The 27,081-nt window shown below is 31.5% G+C and overlaps 1 protein-coding gene and 1 long non-coding RNA gene across 2 annotated transcripts; both read left to right on the top strand.

The window, feature by feature from the left end:
• Positions 1–1,656: 1,656 nt before the first annotated feature.
• Positions 1,657–4,993, top strand: LOC132722996 (uncharacterized). The gene is made up of 3 exons (XR_009624686.1): positions 1,657–1,816; positions 2,641–2,856; positions 4,770–4,993. It is a non-coding gene; the product is annotated as an uncharacterized LOC132722996 (long non-coding RNA).
• Positions 4,994–13,999: 9,006 nt separating this feature from the next.
• Positions 14,000–22,764, top strand: LOC132722998 (low-density lipoprotein receptor-related protein 2-like). Its single transcript, XM_060707643.1, has 6 exons — positions 14,000–14,283; positions 18,589–18,771; positions 19,265–19,369; positions 19,891–20,007; positions 20,678–20,851; positions 22,721–22,764. The coding sequence occupies exons 1-6, from the start codon at positions 14,109–14,111 to the stop codon at positions 22,762–22,764; spliced, it is 798 nt and encodes a 265-aa protein (XP_060563626.1). The 5' UTR covers positions 14,000–14,108.
• The last annotated feature ends 4,317 nt before the right edge of the window (positions 22,765–27,081 follow it).

The following is a 27,081-nucleotide window of genomic DNA, read 5'->3' as shown; positions in this document are numbered from 1 at the left end:
TCGCAAATGTGTTAATCTATCAATTTGGACGTTGATTTTTTTTAAAACTTTTTTATGCGTAAATTATGCCCGGGTGGTACAATGCCATAAATTTGAAGCTCTAATGGATTTAATAAATTTAGTTAATTGCATATACATTCGCAACTACATTAAAATATGGAGTAAATATTTATTCAAACATGTTATAATAAATAACATGCAGCGAGAGATTTTTTCCACGGACGCTGCTTTTACCTACGTTTAAATTACTTATGTTTGTGAGAAAAATAAATAGCATGATATTATTCATAACTTTATCAATCTAGAAATGTTGATGCCGTTATTGGTGAAACGGATACACTAGTCATTTACTGCCGTCTAGAAATAAAAGATAAAAATACTTCTAGAAAATAAGTTTTTAATACGGTTTTTAGACACATTACTTTGTTTTAAAATAAACTTTTAAAAAGTCATGTCTACAAACTTACACGAAAACAATGTATTTAACATTATATAAGCTGTATATGAAATTTTAATATTGATTTCAGTATCGTTTAACTCACTATAAACTCACAATTTATAGTTAAATTGCAGACAAGAATTTTATTATGTTTAGTAGTATGAATGGTAGATAATCGGGAATAAAGCCTGATAGGCAAGCAAGCGTTATTTTTCTTGCTTCCCCTACTTTCAGGAAATAACGCAAAAGAGTTAGAAATGATTTTGTACTTCAATTTTTCAAATGCCATGCGCACCGACTTAACAGCTTTGCGCACCAAGTCACAGACAGACATGTGGAAGCATATTGCTTATACTTTCATAAAAAAATTATCAGAACAATAGGAAAATTTTAAGATTCGCACAACAGCGATCTCAAAAATGGAAAAATTGGTCAATTTTGAGCTAAAAATAGCACATATTTCAAGGTAATTAGACCTTGACCTGATAATGAGATGCATTAACATGTTTATTTATCGGTACTCTACAAAATACGTATACTTACAGTCACTTTTCAATGTTAACGGAGAACATACACTAATAAAATAAACATTTACAAAGTTGATCCTGTTAGTAAACGGATAAAATTGTATAACGGCTATGGGTTATAAAAATGATAACATGTTTAAGTTACACCCCTGACTGTTTTATGGACAGGTGTATTCATCAGTAGTCTAACTACACAAACCTAGAGTAGCTTTCTAAATTTAATTATCGGGTTTTTTGAGTGTGTTTTTTTTTTCGTTGCATACGAACATATTCAAGTCTATAATATCCTGCTGTTACGAGTTTAAGGAGAAGGAAAAATTGCCTCAGATAGTCAAGAGGTTCAATTATAAACCATGTAAACTGTTGATTGACGAATTCGGAGATGAAGAGCAAGAATCTATACGAACGGAAGAGCATGTATTTATATGTGATACATGTGAAATATAGTATAACTCATTTTTTATAATTCTAAATAAAATTTCACTTCGTTTTTTTTAACATGATTTTCTATGATTTTATTTTTAGCATTCATAAGATTAAACTTTTATCCGTTACCATATCTTACCATGATTACCTTTAAAATTAAAAACATCGACACGTTTTTCTCGTATTCCCTTTCGTCAAAAATGTTTACCATATCTGAAAAAGTTCTAAAGACATTCTATATTCTCGCAGTGTGCACTCGTTGTTAAAACATCGCACATACACAACAAAGAATTCATCATTGATGACGATTTCAACGACGAAATATTCGTTTTAGAAACAAACACAAGCTTGCTGTTTTTAACAACCATTCTGAAAAAAGTATGGCCACCAGTAATCAAATTCCGGGCAATCGTTACTGCTGAAGGTATACATTAATATTATTGTATATAACAGTAAATGTTTCAATTTCATTTTAATTGAAATTAAACATGACAACCTTGCAGTTTTGATAACTTATAACACTTTTTGCAAGGTTTATTTTTTCATTTTTTATAATTTATTTTTTTTATCTTGTTTATACATTACAAAATTCTACAAGTCTTATGGCATATTTTTAAATCTAGAAATAAGGTGTAAAATGTGAGGCATGCTACCGATTTGGCCTTTTCAAGTACCATATTGCATTTCTAGAGTTAGCATAGATGCTTAAAAAAACGTCATTTCTACACCTTTTGTAAATTGTGTTTAGTATGTTAGATTTGCTACATCTTATTGAATGCGTTTTTTTGCAAAGCATGACTTCATTAAGCCGTTATGAACCCAGTTGAGCAAAAATGTGTTCTATAAATAATAATTAATTTTTGTTACGTCTTTTCGAACTATAATGTTTGTTTCCTATTTGTGTATCTACCAAATAAAATTTGGCGGGTTTGCCCGTTTTAAGTCATTTAGTCATAAATTGCTTATGTTAGATCTGATGAAAATTGTTGTTTTTCAAAATAATTTTACATATTGTACAAAAACGAAAACCTTACAAATATTACATGTTTACCGATTTTCTTGTGTTCAATCTATTAGTGACAATAACCTTTCTTAAAACTCGTTGCGCTCAAGATACAATTCTAACTAGTGTTATGTTCTATTATAATACATTTAATTATACACAGTTTATCATGCAAATGTAATAGTTCCAAAATGTTTTATTTTTTATATTGTCATAAGACTACATAGCATACATATTTCCTTTAGAAACCCCAGCCTGCCTTTCAATCGATTCTCTCAGACAATCTATAAGAACTAAAAGACGGATAGAAATTTGCAATGAGCCAACCATGATCCTTACGTCTCTTTCGGCTTTGAATCTTTGTCAACATTGTGAAGAAGTGTTCATAATTCGAGCCGGGGAACATCAAAGCATTGATTTAACCTTCATATATATTGAACCATTTTGTTCAGATGTAAAAGGTAAGTGTATATTCAAATCTTTAACAACTTCAGATAATTTTTTATTCTAGAAATAATAAACTCGAGCTTATATAATGTTATTGGACGGATTCCTTGTGGTATGTAGTGTAATGTAATGAATGATACTGTTTACTTTTAATAATAACCACCTGACAATCATACGTGCCGGATATGTTTTTGACTGGGCACTTTCATTATCCACCGCGTGCACGTAGATATGATTTCGCCGATTCAGCAGTGGAGAAATTTTATTCTTACTTTGGTTATTTCTTTTGTAACAAAATTACAATGTTTTCAGATTCTCTTATAATAGCTTTTCTGATGTTTAATATGTCACCGAGCTTTAAAGAATTGAAATACACGTTTAACTTAAGTTAGATAGTGCCATATTTGAATACTATATTAGTTTTTTTTTATCGTTTTTATAAACCTGATAAATTACATGAGCCAGTCTAATTTCTAAAGACGAGCCATATTTAGACAGGGAACCAAAGCTAAGGGCACAATTGATCGCAATGTCTTTAATTATCGTAAGGCATTTTCAATCGACTGTTGCCCACTCATATTTAAGAGTCATTGAAGATAGAACATCTACATTGCACAAACATATAAGTATCAAACTCAAATTTTATAAGTAAAAAGGGATTGGTTCAACGATTTTTAATTCCGTGTACAAACGTCTAATTATGCCTCAGTCGGAGGCATTTCTTGACACTATAGGTTAGGTGGATTTTGGTATTTTTATTGCGATTTCCACTGCGAAAAAAACATATGGATAAACGGAAGTGTACGGAATTCCGTATACAATAATCCGTTCAGTCGTAATATACGGGAACTTTGATGTGCGAAGTCCGTATTTTACTTCTATACGGAATTTTTATAACAAGTCCGTATATAGCTTAAATTCGAAATTCCGTATTCTTGCAAAAACGAATTCTGTATATATAAATAACGAATGAAGATTAACTCCTGAATTGCCTATTTCCTATAAGAGGAAAGAAAAGGCTAATCCAACACAAGTCAGACATTTGACGAAATAACATAAAAAAAGGAAAGTTTTACTAAATGTTCTATTTCACGGATGTATTAATACGTCAATTGCAAATTAATGGTCAGTGCACAAAGCATGTAAAACATCCATATATCTACATAGTCTGTAGCATGTAGACAAAAACCGAAACGTTATATTCAAATATATTTTTTTTTGATACAATGCAACGCGGTATTCTAGCACAATACCTCTCGATTTGCATTTTAGCCCATATTTGATCTGTTTTACACTCATGTATTTACAATTACAATTTCATCATATACAATGTTTTTAGTTGCTTTCATTGAACGCCGTCTTTTCTTGTTGATCTTGTTTGTCATATTTAAGTTAATTCTACTATAAATTTGGCTATACAGCGATGAATTAACATTTGCGGTTGACGATTGGAAAGTACATGTACTCTCTCCTGTTTTGCGTATACATTGAATCATGTTATTTGTTTTATATCTTTATAATATTTTAAATGATAAGCCAAATAAGAGACATTAATAAAGTTCAAATCGTGATATCTAAATGAATTAATGAAATTGAAATCGTGAATCTGTGAAGGTGAAATAGTGAAATCGTAAAAGTTAGAAATGTGAAATCACGAAGATGAAATCGGGAACTCGTGAGGTTGATATGGCCCAATACAAAAGTTATTTGTCGTTGTTTCGTCATTCGCAGATTAAAGAAATGCTGTCAAAGTTACTTAAATATCACTATAAACTGCAAGCTAAAACCTTTATTATATTGTTTTCCATTTAAGCCAACGCACACCTTATTTTTATTAGCATTCTTGCAAAATATTTTTGCCATTTTTGTAAAAATTTCTGAGTAATCTGTCCCGTGTAACAAAGCATCTGTTAATACATATTTGCAGATTATTCATTAAACCTCGCCATCACGGATGTTGATAATATGATCCAAATTAATTGTGATAATGAAGAGAATTACAAGAAATACAAATCAAAATGGACTGAGATTGGTATTCAAATGCAAAATAATAGGATCTCTTACGGATTTAGGATACATTATAAAATGTCGAACCATTCTCTTCAAAGATATTCTACATACTCGTACACTTTTGTGGGTGAGGATAATTATCTCAATAGAATATCAGGTATGTAAGATAAATTAAATATACATGCCTATAGATTGTTTGTTTATCTATACAAATCATGCTTATTTATCAGTTATTAACCGGAATCTTCTTACTTTTTTGACGACAGATAGATATGTACATGGCAAATATCTGATGTGAAGGAATTTCATTTTTTCGCTGTTGAAAGAATAGTTAAAATTTAAAATTGATCAAAATGATTAAAACATTTATTTAAAAACAATTCTACCCCACATGTCGTTCTAATAGTAATTTTTTCATATTTCTTTACAAAACGGTGTCATTCGTATAACAATGAAGAGAAAAAAACTGCTATTAAATATTGCATAAAAGTTCAATTAAATTATTGTTTAATTGAACATGATTTTTTTCTTCAAATTTAAGCTTGTTCAATGGTTTTCCGAAAATGCTACTCAGTATTCGATGGAGGGAAAACTTGGGATGGTGCAAACCATCATTGTCATAATGACAATGAACATCTTGTGACAATTGCATCAAGAAAAGAAATGAATTATGTCCAATACTTACTTCGAAGTTTAGCGTTTCGGACACGCTATTTTGAAATAAATAACGCTGATGATCCATATTGGAATGGAGCACATATTGGTAACTTTTTCACTTAGAACGTGCTGTTATCATGTTATTATCTATTTGTTTTCCTTTTCTACTCTAAGTGTGTGTACGGAACAATTGTGTGTATGCGCGCGTGTGTTTGCGCGTGAGTTATATTCAATTAAAATATCTTTTAAATATCTTGTATTTTATTTACAAATTTTGCAATGTTCTGGTGTATTGTTTTCAAAAGCATTATGTCAGCACAGGTGGACTGTGACATAAATGCTGTCTTAGTTTCATAACACATTTACTATTGTTGAAGTGAAAACTAAAAAAAATGGTTGAACTAAAAATTATATGTCTGTCTCAATTTAAAGCAACATCAATAGATGTTCTTTGTTAAATATAATTTGCAGGTTTTGTTGATCCTCACTGTCAGAACTTTGATCTCATGTATATGACTATATGATTACATCAAACAAATTTAAATGATGTTAGATATCTTGAAATATTTAAAGCCTCTACACGTTTTTATGGTACTAGGTGAATTACACAAAATACGAAAATGGTAGCCAATGGTATTATGACAAACGAAAATGATAAAATACTTGACTGTATTTTATTTATAAAATATAAAAATCATTGGAAAATACCATTCCAATAATGACTACTAATTAGCGGGCGGAAAAATAATACATCCCGCATTCTTATAGACTCGAAAATCAATAAAATCTTACCCTCTAATTATTTAAGCCTCTCATCTTACTTACCGTAAGGGTTCGCGGTCAAATTAATATAATATTACGCAAAGCATGGAACGCATACTCGAAATCAGGGGCTAATGAATCAACATGGTGTTTGTTTTTGGTGTCCATTCACAATAACCTTTCGATATTGAAGGAAAGTAACTTCATAAAAACGTTTCTTGGCTTTAAATCAAAGATATGGTATTTTCATATCTGTAAAAATACGGTTTTACCTTTTTTTAAGGTTTACGGCGTGTAGAGAACAGACAAATGAGAATGAATTTCATATGGATGAATAACAAAAACGTAACTTACAGCGCTTGGTAATATTTTGTCATAGTTAAAACAAGTTTTGAACCCAATACTTTTATGTCTCCAACTGTTTATACTCTGAACATTAGAAGTTAATTACTGGCAATTCGTGCGACTTCATTTATGTACTTGTTAGGTGAACACTGGTTGCATATATACATGGCAAACAAAATGTTAATTGTGTAATTTTGGTTTCGTGCCGTATTCTTAAGTTTTATCTTAAGTTAAAACATAAGTTGAAAAAACTGTTAGCTAAGATTTTTTTATCTTAAGTTGAGTCATATTCGGAAACTGACGTAAGTAAAACTATATATATACCTTATACTATATACTATATATTTAACTTAAATTTTTTAAGTCGCTTGGTAATGAAAGTGTTTTTTCCGTTACTAAAAATAGTAACGGAAGTGCTCTTCAATGTTTAAAATTAAAGCCGGTGTTTATACGCTGTCAAATCGAGATGAAAACATGTCAAAGTACCATATAAAAATTAAAGGTTCAGATAATGTGGAAGGGATGGCAACATGATTTATAAAATGAAAATCTATATCTTAGAAAACTATATTAAGTTTTATAGTCTAAAAAGGGGAAATGGATTCGTTATTTATGTTTCTTGTCATGGTCATGGCCTATGTATTGGCAGAAAACTAATAGCACATATAAATTGATTGAACTTGAGGGAGTAGGCTAGCCATTACATCACGTGAATCTTAATGGATAACAAATTAAATAATGGAGGGGGATGGGGTGCAGAAGAGGCCTCAGTGAAATGACTTGCAAAGATCATGGACTTAAATTTGTATAAATAAATGTATGAAGCCAACGGTTAAGGTAAAACTAGTAAATGCATAGACATTTGAACATAGGACAGACATATAGTTAAAATTCCATTATTTTCATTGAAATGTTGCAATAAAATTTATTTTAAAATAATACAAAAAGAAGGCAATTAAATAACATTTCACGATTTTTGGCTTGTGTGATTCTAAATCCTTTAGTTTGTAAACAAGTCATAAGTTTTTTATTTTGTTTTTTATTTATACAGAAAATATCATTCAAATGATCACAAATTCTAAACAATTTTTATTAATGGTTAAAAGATAGCAAAAAAAGTAAGATCGAGCTGTCAGAGGAGCAGTGCACTCCACTTTCTCAGTACTTATCTAGATAGTAAACCACATATTTTCTACAAAAATATATAATTTGAATAGAAGTCATATAGACCTTTACCCGTGACTTAGCAGGGTGTGCCCACATTTCATAACTGCGCAGTTTTTGACATTATAAATTTAATAGAAATATTAACAAAGGTCATTGTGACCCATCACCTTGACCTTTTGACCCAAAATCAGTACTTATCATGTTGATATCTTTTTTCTCCATACTACTGTCAGTCTGGATGACTACAACATCCGAGGTTTATGAATAGTGTGATATCATCTGAAAATAAAAAAATGTTAAAAAATTGTAGGTACAGTACATGAATAAAACAATGCCGTTTTAGTTTTAAGTTTTAACTCAAAATCATTCTGAATATCATTCAAACAAATAAATTGAGCATAATTATATTGTCACTTAGTGAGGTAAATATAAAATATAAAAAAATGTGTTTCATTGGTAATAAAATTATTCACACCATAACAAAAACCCCATTTTTAAATGGGAATTCGCATCACAAATGTGAAAATTCACCTTAACTAAATATGATATTACAGAAGGATATTGTTATGATTGGTTGAGTGTCAAACCATGAACAACACTGCACAACACAAATTTGTGTTCAATAACTTAGAACAGACAATATGATAATAATAATGGTGTCTATATTTGGCAATACTTTGAACTGCATGTATGAAATATTCATAGGTTTGAACTATCTACTTTAAGAAAATTGGGGCTTATTCGGTAAAAATTCATGCTAGAGTTATGGGCCTTTGATAGTGATCTCCAGTTATAATCCCGAATATTAAGTGAATACCTGCAGTAGTTTTAAGATTAGTGTAGCATGAAAAACTTAAACCAGGAATTTCTAGTTCATAAAGGGCTATAATTCTGGCAAAATTAATGCCAGAGTTATGAGCCTTGGATAATGACCACCAATTTAATTATGATCCAAAATGTGTATTAAGTTCCAATTGAATACCACAAGTAGTTTGTAATGTTGATGGTCCATGGAAAACTTAAACCAAACTGTTAAGCTGATGCTTCAGAGTCAGCAACTGTAAGCTTTCAATGTCTGATTTTTTAAAAACCTTTCATAAATAGACTATTGAGATTTGACATACATAGAAATAGTCATTGAGCTTTTTCATCCCATCATAATTCTATTTTTCTTTGAAATCCCTGTGTTAGATTGGGACGCCTTTTGAAAAATAACTGCTACTTTACAATGCAATAATTTAAACTGTATATCTTAATGGGATTGTTTATATAATTTATAAAAGCGACTTTGAACAAAATATTATGAAACACTTAGTCAAAGTGTATAAGTGTGCATATCATTTTCCTTTAAATTAAAAGAACCGTTTTGTTTAGGGTTTTTTCCTTATTACTCTCACTAATAAAATATAATCTAAATCTTTTAATATAGAAATTAAATTTGAATATTTTCTGTCTTTTTATCAAAAGGTAAAGTAACCTTACTAGTATTTGAACTAAAAATACTAAGGTCGTTCAACATTATTATTCATCTCGATAAAATTATTTTTTTGTTACTTGATAATAAAAAAGTAAATTTTGTAAGCTCAATATTTTGATGACAAGACACTCGGACAGATTTTACAAACTTGTTTTACATAGATGTCGGTGATCATTGTTTATAAAACGAACCATGGTGCACAATATGTTGGGCTATAGTGATTTATAAAAAAAAATCAACATGTTTCGTGAATGTAGGTGTATAATACTATATAACCTTGCTGTTGGATTAACCTTTTATCCCTTTGTTATCAAGAAGTTAAGTGGTCAAATCCCGAAGAGTGCCTGAGTAGTTTGGTAAAGAATTGCCCCACTTTTGTGACGATTCGTCCCAGCTTATATTTCAATTTTCATCAACATGTTTTAATTCATTTTGATAGAAAAAACAGGGTTTGGGTATTTTCTGCATTAATTTAGCATACTTTTTATAGATTACATTTTATTTAGAGATAGAATGGAAAAATATCAGTTTGATAGAACTTACAATTACTAATATCATTTTTATATTTATTTTACTTTCAGAGTTAAAATTAATGAATTAAATAATTGTTATTGATAAATGATAATTGTTTAATTTACACATAATTATTCGCTTCTTAAAGCAGATTGATTGTTATACATGGTTGTTAATTGTACTTTCTTGTATTTTTATGCTAACATACACCTTTTAGAACGAAAATAATTAAGAACATGGTGCACTGATGATTATTGAAGTGAGGCGAATCGTTATCAGTTGTAATATTGATAACTTAACAATTAAAATGATCAATTTCTGTTCTTAGAGTTAGATACAAGGCAGTGGCTAGTCGTATTGACCCGTACTGCTAGCCAAATGTTCTAGCCGCATGTGAGCCACTAACGACTAGCCTATACCCACTGTTTAGGCTACTCGTACATTTTTATAAAATAATAACCTAAAAGTAAAACTATAATGAATACGCAAATTTGTGTTTCTAAAAGAAGATTTTATTAAATAACGTGCAAACTTTATCAATTACTGGGGGTAATATTACTTTTAAGCCTTCAATGATTGGAAATTGTTTTTTTTTCTGAAAATCAAGGACGTTAATAACTAAAGTCAGAATAAAAATATGAAAAAGAATAAACTTTAACATTATTTTATATCATTTGTATGGAAAATATCTATAATAGATTTTTAATAAAATGTAATACAAATTTCATCTGAAACACTTTTACCAGGCATTGAAAATGACAAGCTGGTTGTCACCTCAACATTACAATATGCAGCGCACCTGTTTTTTACGTCTGCACATGAATGCTACTGTATAAATGACATTAAATTCTTCAGATCCACCGGTAGTTAGATCATAACAAAGTATTTTTATAATAAAATAATATTTTACAGAATTTCCATTGGCTAACAAAAACTCTTCAATTAAAAGTGAATTTATTTTTGATAGATTTATCCGATATCTTGTCATAATATAAATGGCCGAACATCATCGGTAATAGTATTAAGAAAAATAAGTGTTCATTCATTGCAAAAAATGTAATAAGACCTGCAAATTACAGACTTCATCATTGCATTTATCTGCTATTGAACAATACAGTACGGCTAGCCACAACAGTGAGTATAGGCTAAACGTATGTGACTCTTGTACAGCTAGAACATTTGACACGCTGTACGGGCCCGTATGGATACCCATCTGCTTGATACAAAGAACATTTCATTTCACAAATTAACGGTTATCATTTAATCTTTTCATTTCTAAATTTTGATAACCTAAAGCACGTTTAAAATGATTGATCTAAAGGGGTCAAACCGTCGCTAATCTGAAGCGAATCATCACTGAAGTCGGGCAAAACGTTATGGGGCGAATCATCAGTGGAGCAAATCATTATCAATTCAGTATTTTTTAGGTTTTCAATAAACACAAAGGAAACAAAGGAACATTCTCAATTTGTATATGTACATTGTTCAATTAAAATAGGCCCCTGGGCATTGCAATTATTAGCTAAGAAATAATGTCATTTAAGTGATTCTCGAGAAAACAAGTGACATTCCAAATGAACACTCATACGCGTTTAGCAGTTATGTTTTTCTTTAAGAACAACACAAAAACCTACATTTGCATTTTCCTATGCACAAATGTTTTGTTTACAAGTACTTACCAGCAAGAAACTGACGGTTTTTCTCCGGTTTGTGAATGACTGTCTCCTTTGTGCCTTCAATTCTTGCCGATTTAACTTCCTTGTTTTTACTCACATATATCGTGTGTATAAATTTCTTTGAACGAAATCATTATTGCTGTAATAATTGGCGTTGATTACCTCAATGAAATATCTTATGGCAGTTAAAAACACAAGTTTTCAATTGAATCGACGATTTACCGTCCGCAATGTTTTAAGATAATCTACGGCCAAGTTGAGAAATTTCTTAACTTTAGGATAGGGTAGTAGCTGACTTAAATTTAAGACAAATGTTGTCAATCTTAAGACAAAACTTAAGATAAAAATAGTTGTGAATACCACTTAAGTAAATTGCAGATTTTTATCTTAAATCTAAGAAAATTTCTCAAAATATAAGAAAAATCTTATATTTAAGTCAAACAAAAACTTAAGATAGGTTGTGAATACGGCCCCTGATGTTTATAGTTTTAAGAAACTATCTCTTCAACATCGGTTGACTTCGGCCAATGTCAAAGACAGAGAACAATGTAACTTATTTCAAGTGCTAAGCAGTATAAAGTAATATTAAATTTGTAATCAATGAATTATCATAATAAAAATAATTTGGTTGGTTTCAAGATGAAGCAGGTGGTGCAATGTTACCTAAACCTAGTAATGTAGAGAATAAAAAATTGGTAATTGAAAGCTGAGTTCTGTTTTCCTTGTCATTTATGGGCAATAATTTTATCACAATTTATAAAACCTTCACCTCATATATTATATACTTTTAGATAAAACCATAAGATGATGAAAAAACGCATGCTTGAATCTTAAATGGTATATTTCGCCAGTAAAAGACTACACATTAAATTCTTAATGCGAACTTTTTTATACAAACATTTTAAGATCGCAACCTTATTTATTTCAGTATAATATGTATAATATGTATGATTATTTGTAATGATATGGTTAACTGCTATGAAGCAATAAAATGACAGGAAAAAAAGTGAACCTTCATTTGGAGATTGTGCACGTACCTCATTCATGTACTTTAACACCGAAGAGCTTTGGGAGACTGAAGATTGTTATAAACAATTTGTCATGTTTTTCATCTGTGAAAGACCGTTTTCATCGAACTACAGAAATGACAGTATGTGGCATATATTTCTTTCAATTATTCCATTTATTCATCTGTAGGGATTAAAAAAATAACTGTATTATAAAATTGTATTAGTTAAAGCGAAAACTATGCCTATACGTCATTGTTGTAATGTTTGCAAATACGTGTGTCCGTCTTGCAAGATTTTAATAGCAATATGATTGATTTGTCTAGTTAGAAAACTCAACTAGAATTCATAGACAAATTAAAATCATATTTTGTATTGAATATAAAATCTATTTGTGAATCAATATGCTTTCTAGGAAATTTCATGAAGAAAGATGTGTGTAATAATTATGAAGACAAAGACCTGAAGACATTACCATACTCTGGTAGAAATTGTCAGAATTGGTTTAATCTATCTGACAATGCTAAACGTGATTTTGATACCAGCTTTTCCGCCTTAAGGGACACTTTGTGTAGAGATCCCTCTGAACAAGATATTCCATGGTGCTATGTCGGTAACTCTGAGAAATTAATGCGGGAGCCGTGCTTTTTGCAATGCAAGTTATATTCATATACTTAATATAATGTTTCAATCATGTTTCAAATAAATGCAGTTTATATAGCAATAGTTGACTAATAGGTTAGTAGCCGTCCGGTTAGCTGAATAAGTAAAGTGTTGGACTGTGAATCGGGCGACCCGGGTTCGATTTTCGGACGGCGCAGGTAACTTTCGTTGTGATTGATCATGAAATCCTTTCTACGGTCATTCGCACTATATTTCTGCTCTAGTATGTACATAAGTTTCAGTTCCTTGCAAAAATGAAGGCAACTAGTACTGGTAAACTGATTGACAGCCTACCCAGGAACGATGCGGTGGTGAATTCAAAGTGGCTTACTGCCGTGATCCGGAGTGTCAAACTACCAACACACACAAATAGGTGATATGACACACTGGATAGTTTATCTGTTGGTTATAGTTGTATATAGGGGCGTCCGTGGCCGAGTGGTTAAGGTCGTTGACTTCAAACCACTTGCCCCTCACGGCTGTGGGTTCGAATCCCGAAAGGGACATAGGATTCTTTCATGTGAGGAAGCTATCCAGCTTACGGAACGTCGGTGGTTCTACTCAGGTGCCCGTTCGTGCCTGAAATAATGCACGGAAGGACACCTGAGGTCTTCCTCCACCAGTAAAAGCTGGAATGTCGCGATATGACCTATTCTGTGTCGATGTGACGTAAAACCCAAAACAAACAAACAAATAGTTGTAAATACTATAACTTACCAATATGAATGCAGGAATAGACATCTGGATTACATTATTGCTCAAGCCTTTGGTGTAAGTTGCAATTATCCTGTTATAATTACTGTAAATACAATTTAAACTGTCATGCCCTATGTTATATGTGTGCAACATCAATTTTACCAATTTTACACTACACAGTACACGTATTGAATTGATGTTATATAAAATCTATGTCAAGTCAAACAGCAACATCATTTCTGTTTATTTTTATATAATTATTCAAAACGATTGATATGCATAAATCAGTTTAAATGATTTTAATTTTCATTTACACGTCAGTTGAAAGTAACCTCCCTATGCCTAAAATGAAGGTGCCCGAGATGAAGTGCGTCGTTGGCTCTTCAATACCGAAAATGAATTGGTGTGATAGGACATTTGACTGCTTAGACTTTACGGATGAATTGTCATGTCAGAACAAAATTAAAGGTTTGCATTTGTTTTCATTATATTACTCATGATATTGTTGTTCTTAAGTTAAGTTTCCATGGCGTGTATGAGAATTTTTGACAAGAAAGAAAACTTCAACAAAGTCTTATTAAAAACCTAATTGTATTAAATGCTAAATATGAGATCCATATCACTTTTATATAATACGTCAACGCTTTGGTTTTAATTTAAAAGTTATGTATATCGTCTCCCAATAAATCGTGCGCTACTTGTACTTCAGTGCATGTTTTGAGACTGACCATCGTGTTTATTTGCCGCTTCTTTAAAAAACCAAAGTCCCAAACTTTTACTTTGCCATCCGCATCTCAGACGATTTAAAGTTGATGCGACGATGCTTGTCTTAAAAAAGAAAGTGTTTTTTCTAATCAGATGAGTGGCTAGATGCAGTGTCCTGATGGAATGTCATGGCCTTTTTTCCTTGGGAAACACACTTGGAAACATCTGTCTTCCTTTCTCAAAAAGGCCTTTGTTATCACTTTGTTGAAATATTACTCAGAATTCACCTTTATTCCTTTATCGATATTTCGAATCTCCGTTTTGCTCTAGAGGACACACCAGTCTATACCATGAAGCAGTGGCCAGAACATTGTGTTTGACAAACTGCAGTGAGTCCCTTACCTAATTAAGCATAAATTTCTTTGTCAATAACTATCGTCTAAATAATAGGTAGCTTCACCTGAAGTGATAATTTTCATTATAACTGTAAGCATTTGGAGTAATAGAAAAAGCTTATAATATATTGCCTTGCGCTTATTAACTAGGTTTACAACGAAAACCGGGTAGTTGTAATGCCGAAGTCAGCGGACGGGCGTCAACTTTGGTTTTCGCTCAATAACTTGAGCTTGCTTTGACCTTTTGACGCCAAAAGTGGTGTGTATGTAGATTAAAGCAAGATACAGCTTTGAAATGCTACCCAGGTATCTGTGGCTAAGCTCAAGGTAACTATTGCTAAAAATAGAAATTTAGTTTCCATCAATAAATTGAGTTTGCTTAAGCTTATTGAAATCAAACTTGGTGTATAGGTGGCTTTTATCAAGTGGCAACTTACGATTGCTACACAGATGTCTGTGATTAAGATCAAGGTCACTGTTACTAAAAGAAGAAAATCAGTTTCTGCTCAATTAACTAGTTTGCTTATATCTATTGAGACCAAACTCGGTGTATCGGTAGTTTCTATCAAGACGCAGCTTGGAATTTTAACTCAGGTGTCTGTGACCAAGGTCAAGGTCACTGTTGTTAAAAATAGAAATTCAGTTTTCGCTCAATAACGTTAGTAAGCTTCGGCCAATTGATACCAAACTTTGTGTATGGGTAGATTATAACACGTCAAAGCTTGGTATCGCTACCCAGGTGCCTGTGATAAATTTCAAGGTCACTGTGACTTAAAAAGAAGTTCATTTTCCGCTCAATAACTTTAGTTTGCTTAGGCATTTTTATACCAATCTTGGTGTATGGTTAGCTTATAAAAAGATGCAGCTTGGGATTGCTATCCAGGTATGTGTGATCAAGGTCAAGGTCACTGTTGCTAAAACTATAAATTCTGTTTCCGCTCAATAACTTTAGTTTACTCAGGCATTATGCCACCAAACCTGTTTTTGGGCAGCTTATATCAAGAGACAGCTTAGGATTGCTACCAAGATATCTGTTATCAAGGTCAATGTCGCTGTTGCTAAAAATAGAAATTTAGTTTCCGCTCAATAACTTTAGTTTGCTTAGGCATTTTGACACCTTACCTGGTGTATCCGGGGTAGCATATATCAAAAGGAAGCTTGGGATTGCTACCAAGGTGTTTGTGATCAAGGTCAAGGTCACTGTGTCAAAAATAGAAATTTAGGTTTCCTCTAAAAAACTTTAGTTTACGCAGGCCTTATGCCACTAAACCTTATGTATGCGCAGCTTATATCAAGAGGCAGCTTAGGATTGCTACCCAGATATATGTGATCAAGGTCACTGTTGCTAAAAATAGAAATTTAGTTTCCGCTCAATAACTTGAGTTTGCTTAGGCCTTTTGACACCTAACATGGTGTATCTGGGGTAGCATTTATCAAGAGGCAGCTCGGAATTGCTACTTAGGTGTGTGTGATCAAGGTCAAAGACACTGTTTCTAAAAATAGAAATTAAGTTTTCGCTCAATAACTTTAGTTTGCTAAGGTCTATTAACACCAAACTTGGAGTATAGGTAGCTTATATCAAGAGACAGTCTGGGATTGCTACCCAGATGTGTTTGATCAAAGTCACTTTTGCTTATGTTATTAATTAAGTTTCAACTCAATTAACTTAAGTTTGCTTTGACCTATTTACACAAAACTAAGAATGTGGAATCAACTAAGAATCAAGTTGATCAAGACACTACTTGGGCGAGCGGGCGTCAACTGTTGCTAAAACGAGAAATTATGTCTTAAAATAATAAGTTGAGTTTGCTAGGACATATCGACACCAAATTAAGTATGTGGGTAGCTTATATCAAGAGGCAACATGAGATTGCTACCCAGGTTTCTGCGAGCTACTTCACGGTCACTGTTGCTTAAAAATAAAATTTTGTTTCCACGTAATAACTATAGTTTGCTGTGACCTATTGACACCAAACATGATGTTTGGGCATCTTATATTAAGATGCAGCTTGGGATTGCTACTAAGATATATTTGAGCAAGGTAAAGGTTACTTGTTTACAATAGAATTTTCAGCTTCTACTCAATAACTTCAGTACGCTTTGACCTTTGATACTTAACTTAGCATTGGTGTAGCTTACATGAAAATGCAGCCTGGCATTGATACTCAGGTATCTGTTATATTTTTATTTTGAACAAGGGAAACCACTTTATTGTGTTTGTTCAAAAACAACATCATTTTCTCTTCACTGCCATATTTCAATCCTTATTCCTGTCACATCAATACTTGGTGGTTGAAAACCTGATTTTGTCGCATTTTAATTGGATAAGCTGATGTACTTGACACTTCTTTCATAATTTTGCTTTCAGAATTTTTTCAGATAATGTTGTATTTAGTTCCCTTCAACACTTAAATTTTGAAACCATTTTCTTTCAATAGGCTAGTTCACTTTGGCAATCAATCTTTCGTATGCCGTCAGTTGTAGTTGTCTGAATATACTCTCTGTTTATCGACGACAGTTTGGTAGCAAATAAATCTTATAGAGCCCAGAGAAATGCTTTTTTATGACACAACAACTAGAACAATAATTTGTATGAAGATAAATAAGCTAAAAAGAGGTTAAATATACATTTTCAAACTCGATTATAAGCACGTTTACACATGGGCAAAATTGGACCAGCACTATCTTTTTTCGTTTACAATTTATTTATTTTTCGTTTGCAATATATTTAAAACATTTAACATTACATTTTATTGTTTGATATATGAAGCACTAGTGATAAACATTGTTTACCTTATTTTTTAAACAGATATTTGCATGCAACATCGGATTAATTGCGACAACTCAAAATATAGCATGATTGTAAAATTCGCCCCACCACGGCGTCAAGGGATTTCCTTAATATTTATATCTAAACACACATATATATATATACAAACATCGGCTCTCATCCCGCTCAAGCTAGAGCTTAGATATTTTGTTCGAAACAATTTCTGTAGACCAAGTGTGCTCACTCCATATAGCGTTTTGGTAACATTTGACCATGCGTCAGAAGATTCATTTTTTTTCAATAAAAATTGCATATGTCATGTAGAGAAAACTTGATAATCTTCACCTCTGAACCCGAAAATACTTGTTCTTAGATGTTTGGTATGAAATATCGTCAAATGGATCTGTATAAACTTGTTGAAACTTTGGCCCTTGAGTATATATTTTTCTCTGCTTGAAGGTAATGATTTTCGCTATTTTTAAAGATAAAAACTTGATTTACGTTGCTTTCATAGAAGAAACTGACCTTTCTGAAGAAACATTATCAACATAACCGTTGATTTTCTACGGCAATTATTGACTTCTGTAGTAACAAGATTATTTCTATCACAACCATTGAATTTTAGATAAGCATTGACTACCCATTGCAGCCAGGGAGTTTGGCAGTGACTGTTCACTTTTCTAAGTTAACAAACAACTTGTGACCTTCCTTTGCATCTAGCGACGTAACTGACTTACAAATAACTTCCGTAGCTACAATTGTCATTTCAAATTCAGTACCAACAATTGCTTTTTAACAATCAGTTTTCATACATTACATGTATTATAGAGCCGAAAAAGTCAGGTGAGTGATATTTGGGGTATCATGAATCGGAAATTGATTTTCATGATTTTTTGTTTAAAGATCACAATCTCACGATTATTGGCAAACCAATGATGCAATCTCATTTACCTAAACGACTAATTCGCGAGGCATATTTCACCTGTGAACATAGCAAAGAGTGGATATCTACATTCGCTAAATGTGATAACGTCATAGATTGTCTCGATGCTTCAGACGAAGTCCATTGTTCTCACGATAAAATTGGTATTTTGTCTTCTGAATTTACACTTTTCCATTATATTTCCCATTTACATTCTGAATTTTGCAAACGAATAATTTGTTTATGCCATGTTACTTTTACGCACATACTTGAAATAAAGGAATACTAGTAATTATGTTTTGAAACAAATAATCGGTAGGTGTTTTGTCGTTAAGCGGTTGTGTTGAACGCTATCTATTAAACAGAGTTAACGATTTAATTTCTTTCGACATAAACTTTGAATTGTTTGAATTTGTTTGACTTTAGGGAGCTTCTTACTTTTCAGTATTTAAGCAGTGACTTGGTGTTTATTTATTTATTTACACTACATCTGCTTTGTAAGGAATATGAAATGATTATGAAGTTAAACATGTCCGCTTTTCAAGAGAAGAGCAATGCTATCATAGGATGACATGTTTATTCGTACATTTATTTATTCTTATTATGAATTATGATGTACTATAACTTTATTTTTAATTTATACTATATATTTATTAGGATGTGATGACAACGAATTCTCTTGTGATGGCGGACATTGTATAAAATTAAGTCACGTGTGCGATTTTATATCCGACTGTGTGGACGGTACAGATGAAAAATGTGGTAAATAGTAAAAATAGAATTCAGATAAATGAAATTTTAAAAGATTTTTCTGACTTGGCGTCCGATCCTAAAGACGTTCATTTTACATTTTTATTTAAACATTCAAGCAAGCATATAACGAATTTCTAGAGACACAGTAAATGGTTATATATACGAAATACTTGTGAATATAATGTATATTATTAGGGAAATTGATATTATTGTTTTAAATACAAATGCTTTATGATGAATATCATGATAACTTACGATAAGTGCTTTCAATAATAATGATTTTGGTGATACGTTGAAAACTTACATTTCCTAGAGGCGTACGTCAACAATGATAATTTTATGAAACAAATTGTGAAAGCATAAACTCTCCGAAAAAAACGTTGTGAAATATTATTTGATGTTAATATTAAAAACCACAATTTATTGTGTAACTAACTTACGAGTACATGCCAAGTTCAGAATTTAAAGCTTTATTTGATTTTGCATGTTTTACTTTAATTTCATATTGATCGTTTTACAAACATTTGTAGAATACCAAACCTGTGATAAAAATGAAATTCCTTGTGATAATAAACAGTGCATTCCATCAGAAAAACACTGTAATGCTATACCTGACTGTTTGGATAATAGCGATGAAGATAACTGTGGTTGGTTTACGATGTTATATAACTATAATAATTAATTAAAAGATACACTTGACTCATCTTTGAATAAACTATTTTTTATTGCAGAGATTTATTGAAATTTATAAAATTCCTACACAAGCTGTTTTATTAAAATAAAAGAAACGTATCAACTATGTATTGGAATCTCCATTCGTTACTAGAAATAACCCTGGTTCTTTAAAAAAAAACTGCCAGATTTTAAATGTCACTATATTGTTCTAGTGTGTCCACTTACAGTGTGTGTGACTTACACCGTAAAATATCTACTTTGTGTGAAGCCAAAACAGGTTTTTTATTATCATCAACAAATAATAAAGAAATCTCGCTTTATTCCTCTAAAGATGATGCTTGCTGTATCATAAATTCGTTATAAATATTTCTAATAGGGCATATGGCCGTATATAAACGGTTGTTTACAATATAACCCTCTCCTAGTGGCTCGATTTGTATTTTCAAACAACCGTTTATATAGGGCTATATTACCTGTGAAAAATCTTTATAACTAATAATATTTTTGTCATAGTCAAAATACAATAACATGTTTCATTAAAAAACATGTATATTATTATAAGTTCCGGAATACGATTATTACAATACTGTGACTATTTTGTTAAATCAAGGTTCATAAACACATGTTTTCTTACCATTAAAGAGTCCTGCAGAAATTCATTTCTTTGTTCTGGTGATAACAAATGCATTCCTCTTCGTCTGATATGTGATCTATACCCTGACTGTACGGACAGCAGTGATGAATTGGCTTGCGATTTAGAAATGCCAAAATCTGCTGATTTTGGCGATGGATATCTTTCTCTGACATATTGGAAAGGTGAGCAAATTTCTTATGCAAGTAATTGCATTCTCAAAGTTTTGAGTTATTTTGAGAATCTGTTTAAAGCAAAGATGACAATAGCATGAGCTACGAATGTCCTTTTGATAACTTAACTTCCTTTCTGTCCCTTTTCTACATAACGTATTGTATGGCTTGTGTATTGTTAATCATCCTTCTGTAGATTGACCTTTCTTCTAATAGCTATCAAACTGAAAATTGTTTTTATTCGGTTGCGAAGCAATCGATTCTTAAATTATTTCGAATAAGACGCATGATTTACTGAAGAATACACAATTTATTTTGTAACTAAAAACAAAAGTAAATGAAAACATTCACGTACATATTAAGCTTAACACTTCGTGACCAATTTCAATTTATTGCTTTATTCTAAAATATCTTAATTTACAATTTCTTTGAATAGACTTTCTTATCTCTGTATACAAATAAGGGACAACATAATTGCCTGATTTCATGTAATTGGGTAGTTTACCGGGACAAAATATCATGGAATCAGGTTTAAATTAGCTTGTGCCTCCATCTAAATGGGCACTGTTTTGCATCAATTTCAACTAAGAGCATCGATGTAAGTGTTCTTGCACTGCATTTTCATGAAATGCCTTTAGTGAAATTAATTATCTACTTTAGAAACTAGAAAAAGTTCGTTTTGGGAAAAAATCTTATTTCAAAGTTTCTTTAATAGCAACTTTTATATATTGTTGATAAGGCATGAACGTCGATAAACCTGTTACAAATCCAACGAAAATAAAAGGCACACGTGTAACCTCGTTACACTTGACCAATATATAAACCATGTATATTTATGGATTAATAAATAATTATTAAATGATAATAAAGCAAACTACTTTGCCTGTTTCCCTGCATACAGCATAAAACCACATTTTAACCACCACTACTCTTTAAAACTTAAGGAATTATGCATGCAAACTTTTGACTTTTAAGAGTGTTGTAATGTTCATTTATTATAAACAATAATTAATAGAAATTAAACTAAGTGCGTGGATACAATGAAGTAAGATAAAACACGACTAGTGTTCAGCACAAGATATAAATTTATTCTGTAAACCCTTAACATGTGATCTTAGATATTTTACTAGAAAATACAGAGCATGCGCAAACAAGCATTATACATAGGTCAGCTCAAGTTCATCATGTACGATGATACTACAAAGAGTATGTTTGTTTTTTTTTAAAATGAAAAAAGAAAATAACTCAAACTGAGACCTTTTGTCTAAGATTCCTAGCAAAATTTTCGGTAATTTTCCTTTCGGCAATGACTTAAGCCGTCCTATCGCAGTATCAAATGAGTATTAGTGCGGTCGTTATGGAATCGTCCTGACGTTGAATTTCCCTTTCAACGCGGGAAATCGTCAAAGAAACATTTTATTCGGCCCTTATCAAGGTATGAATTACATAGATATGTTGTTGTGTTTCACCATTCCTTTTCAGCATTCTCGTTATTGCGTTAACCTAACTAGCTCTTTGTCAGTTGTAGCGCTAAATTGTGTTCTTTCTAAACATGTCAGGCGCTTAATTGTGTTCATTTTTTTTCATTTAGTCTAATTAAAAGATAGTTTATAAATAAATGAGCAGTTTTATATTTCAAACATTTCTTGTTTAGTCTATTTCATTCCAATGATTTTCTTGAATTCACACATGGGACTATAAAGTAATATTAGTGAATAACTTTCTGATCAATATTATTTCTACTCACACAATAAAATGTCAATAAATATAAACATTTCATTGTTTGTATTAAAAACCCTCATTCTGAAGTACATATAATATCTTTAAATTGACTAGGGTTCACATTCATTGTAAATATCCTTAATTTTTTCCTTATAATAGATATGTTCCAGCAGGCAAAACATATCCCACAAAGATCCTCATGAATAATTTAACTGTTATGCTCTCTCCCTCGATTATATAGTTTACAAAGCATTTTAAAGAGACAATTTGCATTTTATTGACATTTTCAGTTCTTATAATGTTTTCATTCATGCAATCTCATATACACTAACACTACAGATTTAATCCTTGTCAGTTAATAAATAGTCTGACAAAACGGTACCAATTCGTAAGCAGCGTAATTACATCATCCTTAGTATACAACTCATTCGTAAACGCGCAACAAAGACGCCATGTCAAACATACGAGAATAATAGATTTGGCACTGATGTAAACAAAACGCAATCCAGTCTAAGGCGTAAGTTTTTATTGTTGAAATCTTGATAAAATAACTTTTTTTCTTATTATTTCTTTTGTTTAATATTTTCTATATCTTAGCTACATCAGGGTGCGAAATCGAACAGCATTATACGAAAATCGGCACCGGAAGTATTTTTTACGCTTTAAAAATATCGTTAGTGATCTTCCTTTTTTCTCTTGTAAGTATCGAAATAATATCGGTATTAGCGGTGTTTATCGGCCGGTTTTGTCGTTTTGATGCGAACAAATTAACCACTCAGGCCTACTTATTGTATTGTAAACATTATTATAATGATTTGTAAGTTATTCTTTTTAAGTCATCAAGGTTGGCTTTGGAGATTACAATTTGCTCGACGTCCATCATCTGTCAATGCATCCGTGCGTCCACTGTCAACATTTTTTTTACAAACGACTTCTTCTCAGAAACCGCTGGGCCAAATCTGTATAAAAATGCTTGAATGTTTCTAGCATAAATCTCTAGTTATATTGTGCAAATGGTTTTGCTCGTAAGAAGGTTTAAAAATTGTGAAATAAAATCTAAAATAAAACCTCTTCTCTGAGAGAGCATGGCCTAGAGCTTAGATATATTGTATGTAGCAACATGTAATGAAATAGTACAAAAATACTAATTAGAGGTCTGGAATTAAAATTGTCTCGGACCCATGTGTCAATGATTTGCCTTACACGAATAAAGTAAAAACTTTAAACTCATCTTATCTGAATTGACAAAGGGGATAGAAGTTAGAAAATTGGCATGACATATTTTGTAGTGGACCACTCCTCAGACTGTTCAAAATTGGCAGTCTTCATTTGGTGTTTCGTGTCGCTATAAATAAAGATTGTTCATCAGTTATCAGTTTTGGATGAAATATCATGTAAAATTCACATTGAATTTAACATGATATTTCATCCAAAATTATTACAATGATATGCTGCTAGAGCAAATGTCTATGCAGAGACCTTCAAATAATGATACAAAAAATTGACAAAATCTTGTCAACACCGCTATTAATAATGTTTGTTGGAATACTGTTAATTATTTCTACTATCGGATATCTTGAATACTCGTCTATTGCAACAAGTAAATAGTTCCAATTCACGAGCAGTTCGCTAATGTCAGCCAATGGATCGAAAGCTATTCACTCATACTCAAATTTTAGCGCTGTCATGGTTTATTTGAAATTAAGTGACATGTTAAACACTCTGAATCTGTCACGAGGAGGGTAATAAACCGGCATGTATAATTTTATTTTGTGTGTACGCATGTCTTATGTTTTGTGTTGTTATATATCCCCTGTTCTTTTTTCAATTCGTTTAAGCATATTATGTACATATTCTTTATCATATTCTCGTCCTATTCATTTTCTAATATTTTTTCAATGTAATGCTACACTTGACTGTTTTGATAATGGCATGCTAGAAATTAGATTTGTTTCCACAGGAACTTGAAATTCTATCAAATTGAGATTAACGATAAAATCCAAAATATACATGCAATTATATAAGTGCAATAAGCTGTTTGAATATTTTTAATTTTTCATATTTTATTTCCTGCATAATTCTCCAGTTCGTTATTTATAACAATATGGCGACACGAATGACCGTTTCGTTAAACTAAAACTACTTCTATAATTAGATTTTCGGACTTTCACAATGTTAAGGTCATAATTCTAGTTATAGGTACAACATTACACAATAACCCACTGTGTGTACTACAAAATGATTAATATTAATAAAAATCCCGAAGAGCGCGATTAATTGACGGATAAGCTAATTTCATTTGAATAAGTTTGCATTGCAAAATTCTCCAGTTCGCTATTCATTTTTCGCGACATTTCATTTATGATAATCAAACACCATCATACCTATCGGAATGATCGGCTATTATGATCGACGAAAGGGCCCGAGCAGTTGCTGTCGCCCTTTCACAAAATCTGATTTCATTCCATAAGGGGCGTCGCGCTTCGGCACGGACGCCAAGATATACGGTGTAGTAATAACCAAAATTTTCAATTATCAATTTGAGCAAAGTACATATTCAGGCAGTACGATATTTATTTTATAATATATACCAACATAATTACAGAATCAAGCAGATTTATTTAGAACGCTTACCTGACTTAATTTCAATTAAGCTAAAGAACTTTGAAACTTTCATCACTTAAAAATGTTCAAAAATATTGAGAAAAGAAATATGGCATCTAACATCATATTCAGGATGATGAAAAAAAATGAGATAACGCCAACACAATATAAAATAAATTTGAAAATATTCACAAAACCATTTTCTTAATAAATCATTCATGCAAATCATACGTATGTCAATCGCTATTTGTACTGGTTTGTTTATAAAAAAAAGGTTAGAATTGTTTAGAATTATATGATCCGTTTTTGTGGAGGAAGAGCTCAGGTGCCCTTCATTGCATTATTCAAGACACGAACAAGCACCTGAGTGAACCATCGACGTTCCGTAAGCTAGCTAGAAAGCTTAGCATATGAAATAATCCAAAGTTTCTGTCGGGATGATTCGAACCCATAGCGGTGAGTGGCAAAAAGCGTTGTTGCAAAATTAAAATTGAAGATGCAGGAATCGCCATGTTATACTTATGTTTCATAGTCAAATTACATTATAACCCTTCATACAAATACGAACACGTGAATATACAATGTAAACTTAAATCAAGGTCTAGAAACACAATTTATTTTACATTTAAAGAGACCTGCGCAAATACTTTTTCTTTTCTTTTTGTACTGGTGATTTCAAATGTATTACTTTTAATTCCGCCAATATTTAACTTGTCACAATGTTAAGAACCCGAAGATGAATATCTTTCTCTGAAAGCTTTTGAAGGTGTGAAAAATATTCTATCAAGTTATTGCATAGTTACTCAAAATCAGCCTTTCGGTTTTTCTTTTCCTTTTTAGAAAGTGTTCAGAACATTGATATCCAAGACATGAGGGAACTAAACGCGCTTATATTATCTTTTCAATTTTTTTGAAAACTTACTTTTTGTCTTCTCTTGTGTGCATAAATGTCAATTATTTTAATGTATTCAATGTTTGTCTTATAGATGAATGTTGTGGACAAAAATAACGTTTTAAATAAATGCAAATTAGAGACGAATATCCCTGTAAAGAACATTTCACAACGACTCTTAACTCGACTCTTCACTGGCCCATGTTGGTAGCCAAATTTCACAGTGTTTTAAACTATTGAGTCTGTCCAAGACTCAAACTCTAGGCCCTACTGAAGCTCTACGGGTTGAGGCATAAGGTCTTTCACACATTTTTTTTCTCCTTAAAATATCGTTTTATTTAATATATCAGTAGTTTATAAATAATTGTAAAGTCTTTCAAAGTCGAAAATATGAATTAAAAAGAAAAAAAATAGAAATACTGAAATCAGCAAAGTTGAACACTATATTAAGTTATCTTAAATGATTTCGAATTCAACACATAATTTACTTAGGAATGACGTAATTTATTTTGTAAATTTTAGTCCTGAATATAAAAAACAAGTAAATAAAAAGCATGCACATTCATCAAGTTTTTGGCAAAAATAAACCAACGGCTATTATAATAATTGGTCAAATATACAGTAAGATATTTTAGTTGGTCGTTTTAAATCATATACTTTTGTACAAAACAATTTTAAGCAATTATTTATATCTCAATCTTGAAACAAAGTGACCCCTCGGAAGCATAAATAACAACATAATTTCATGAATATTGTAGACTCGATTTGATTGAGTCTGTACATAAGGGATAATGAAAAAGTGTAACATCCCTTACGCCCCCTAGCACCGGCTTGAGCAGTACTCAATTCTCAACACTTAATAGTGCTGGCATCAATGATCCAGAAGGACAAGGACAATATACCAACACTAAATTTAAGTACGGGGCAACCTTTTATAGCTGCAAACGGCACTTGATACTTATTGTTGTGAAGCATAAAAATCTGGAAACAAAGTTTTACCCTCGGAAACAATAATCACAACAAA

The sequence above is a fragment of the Ruditapes philippinarum genome, unplaced genomic scaffold (assembly GCF_026571515.1).
Source record: "Ruditapes philippinarum isolate M1 unplaced genomic scaffold, ASM2657151v2 ctg4114_1_1_1_1, whole genome shotgun sequence".
NCBI lineage: Eukaryota > Metazoa > Mollusca > Bivalvia > Venerida > Veneridae > Ruditapes > Ruditapes philippinarum.
Note: the sequence above shows the minus strand (reverse complement) of the source record. Positions and strands in the feature narration are given on the sequence as shown.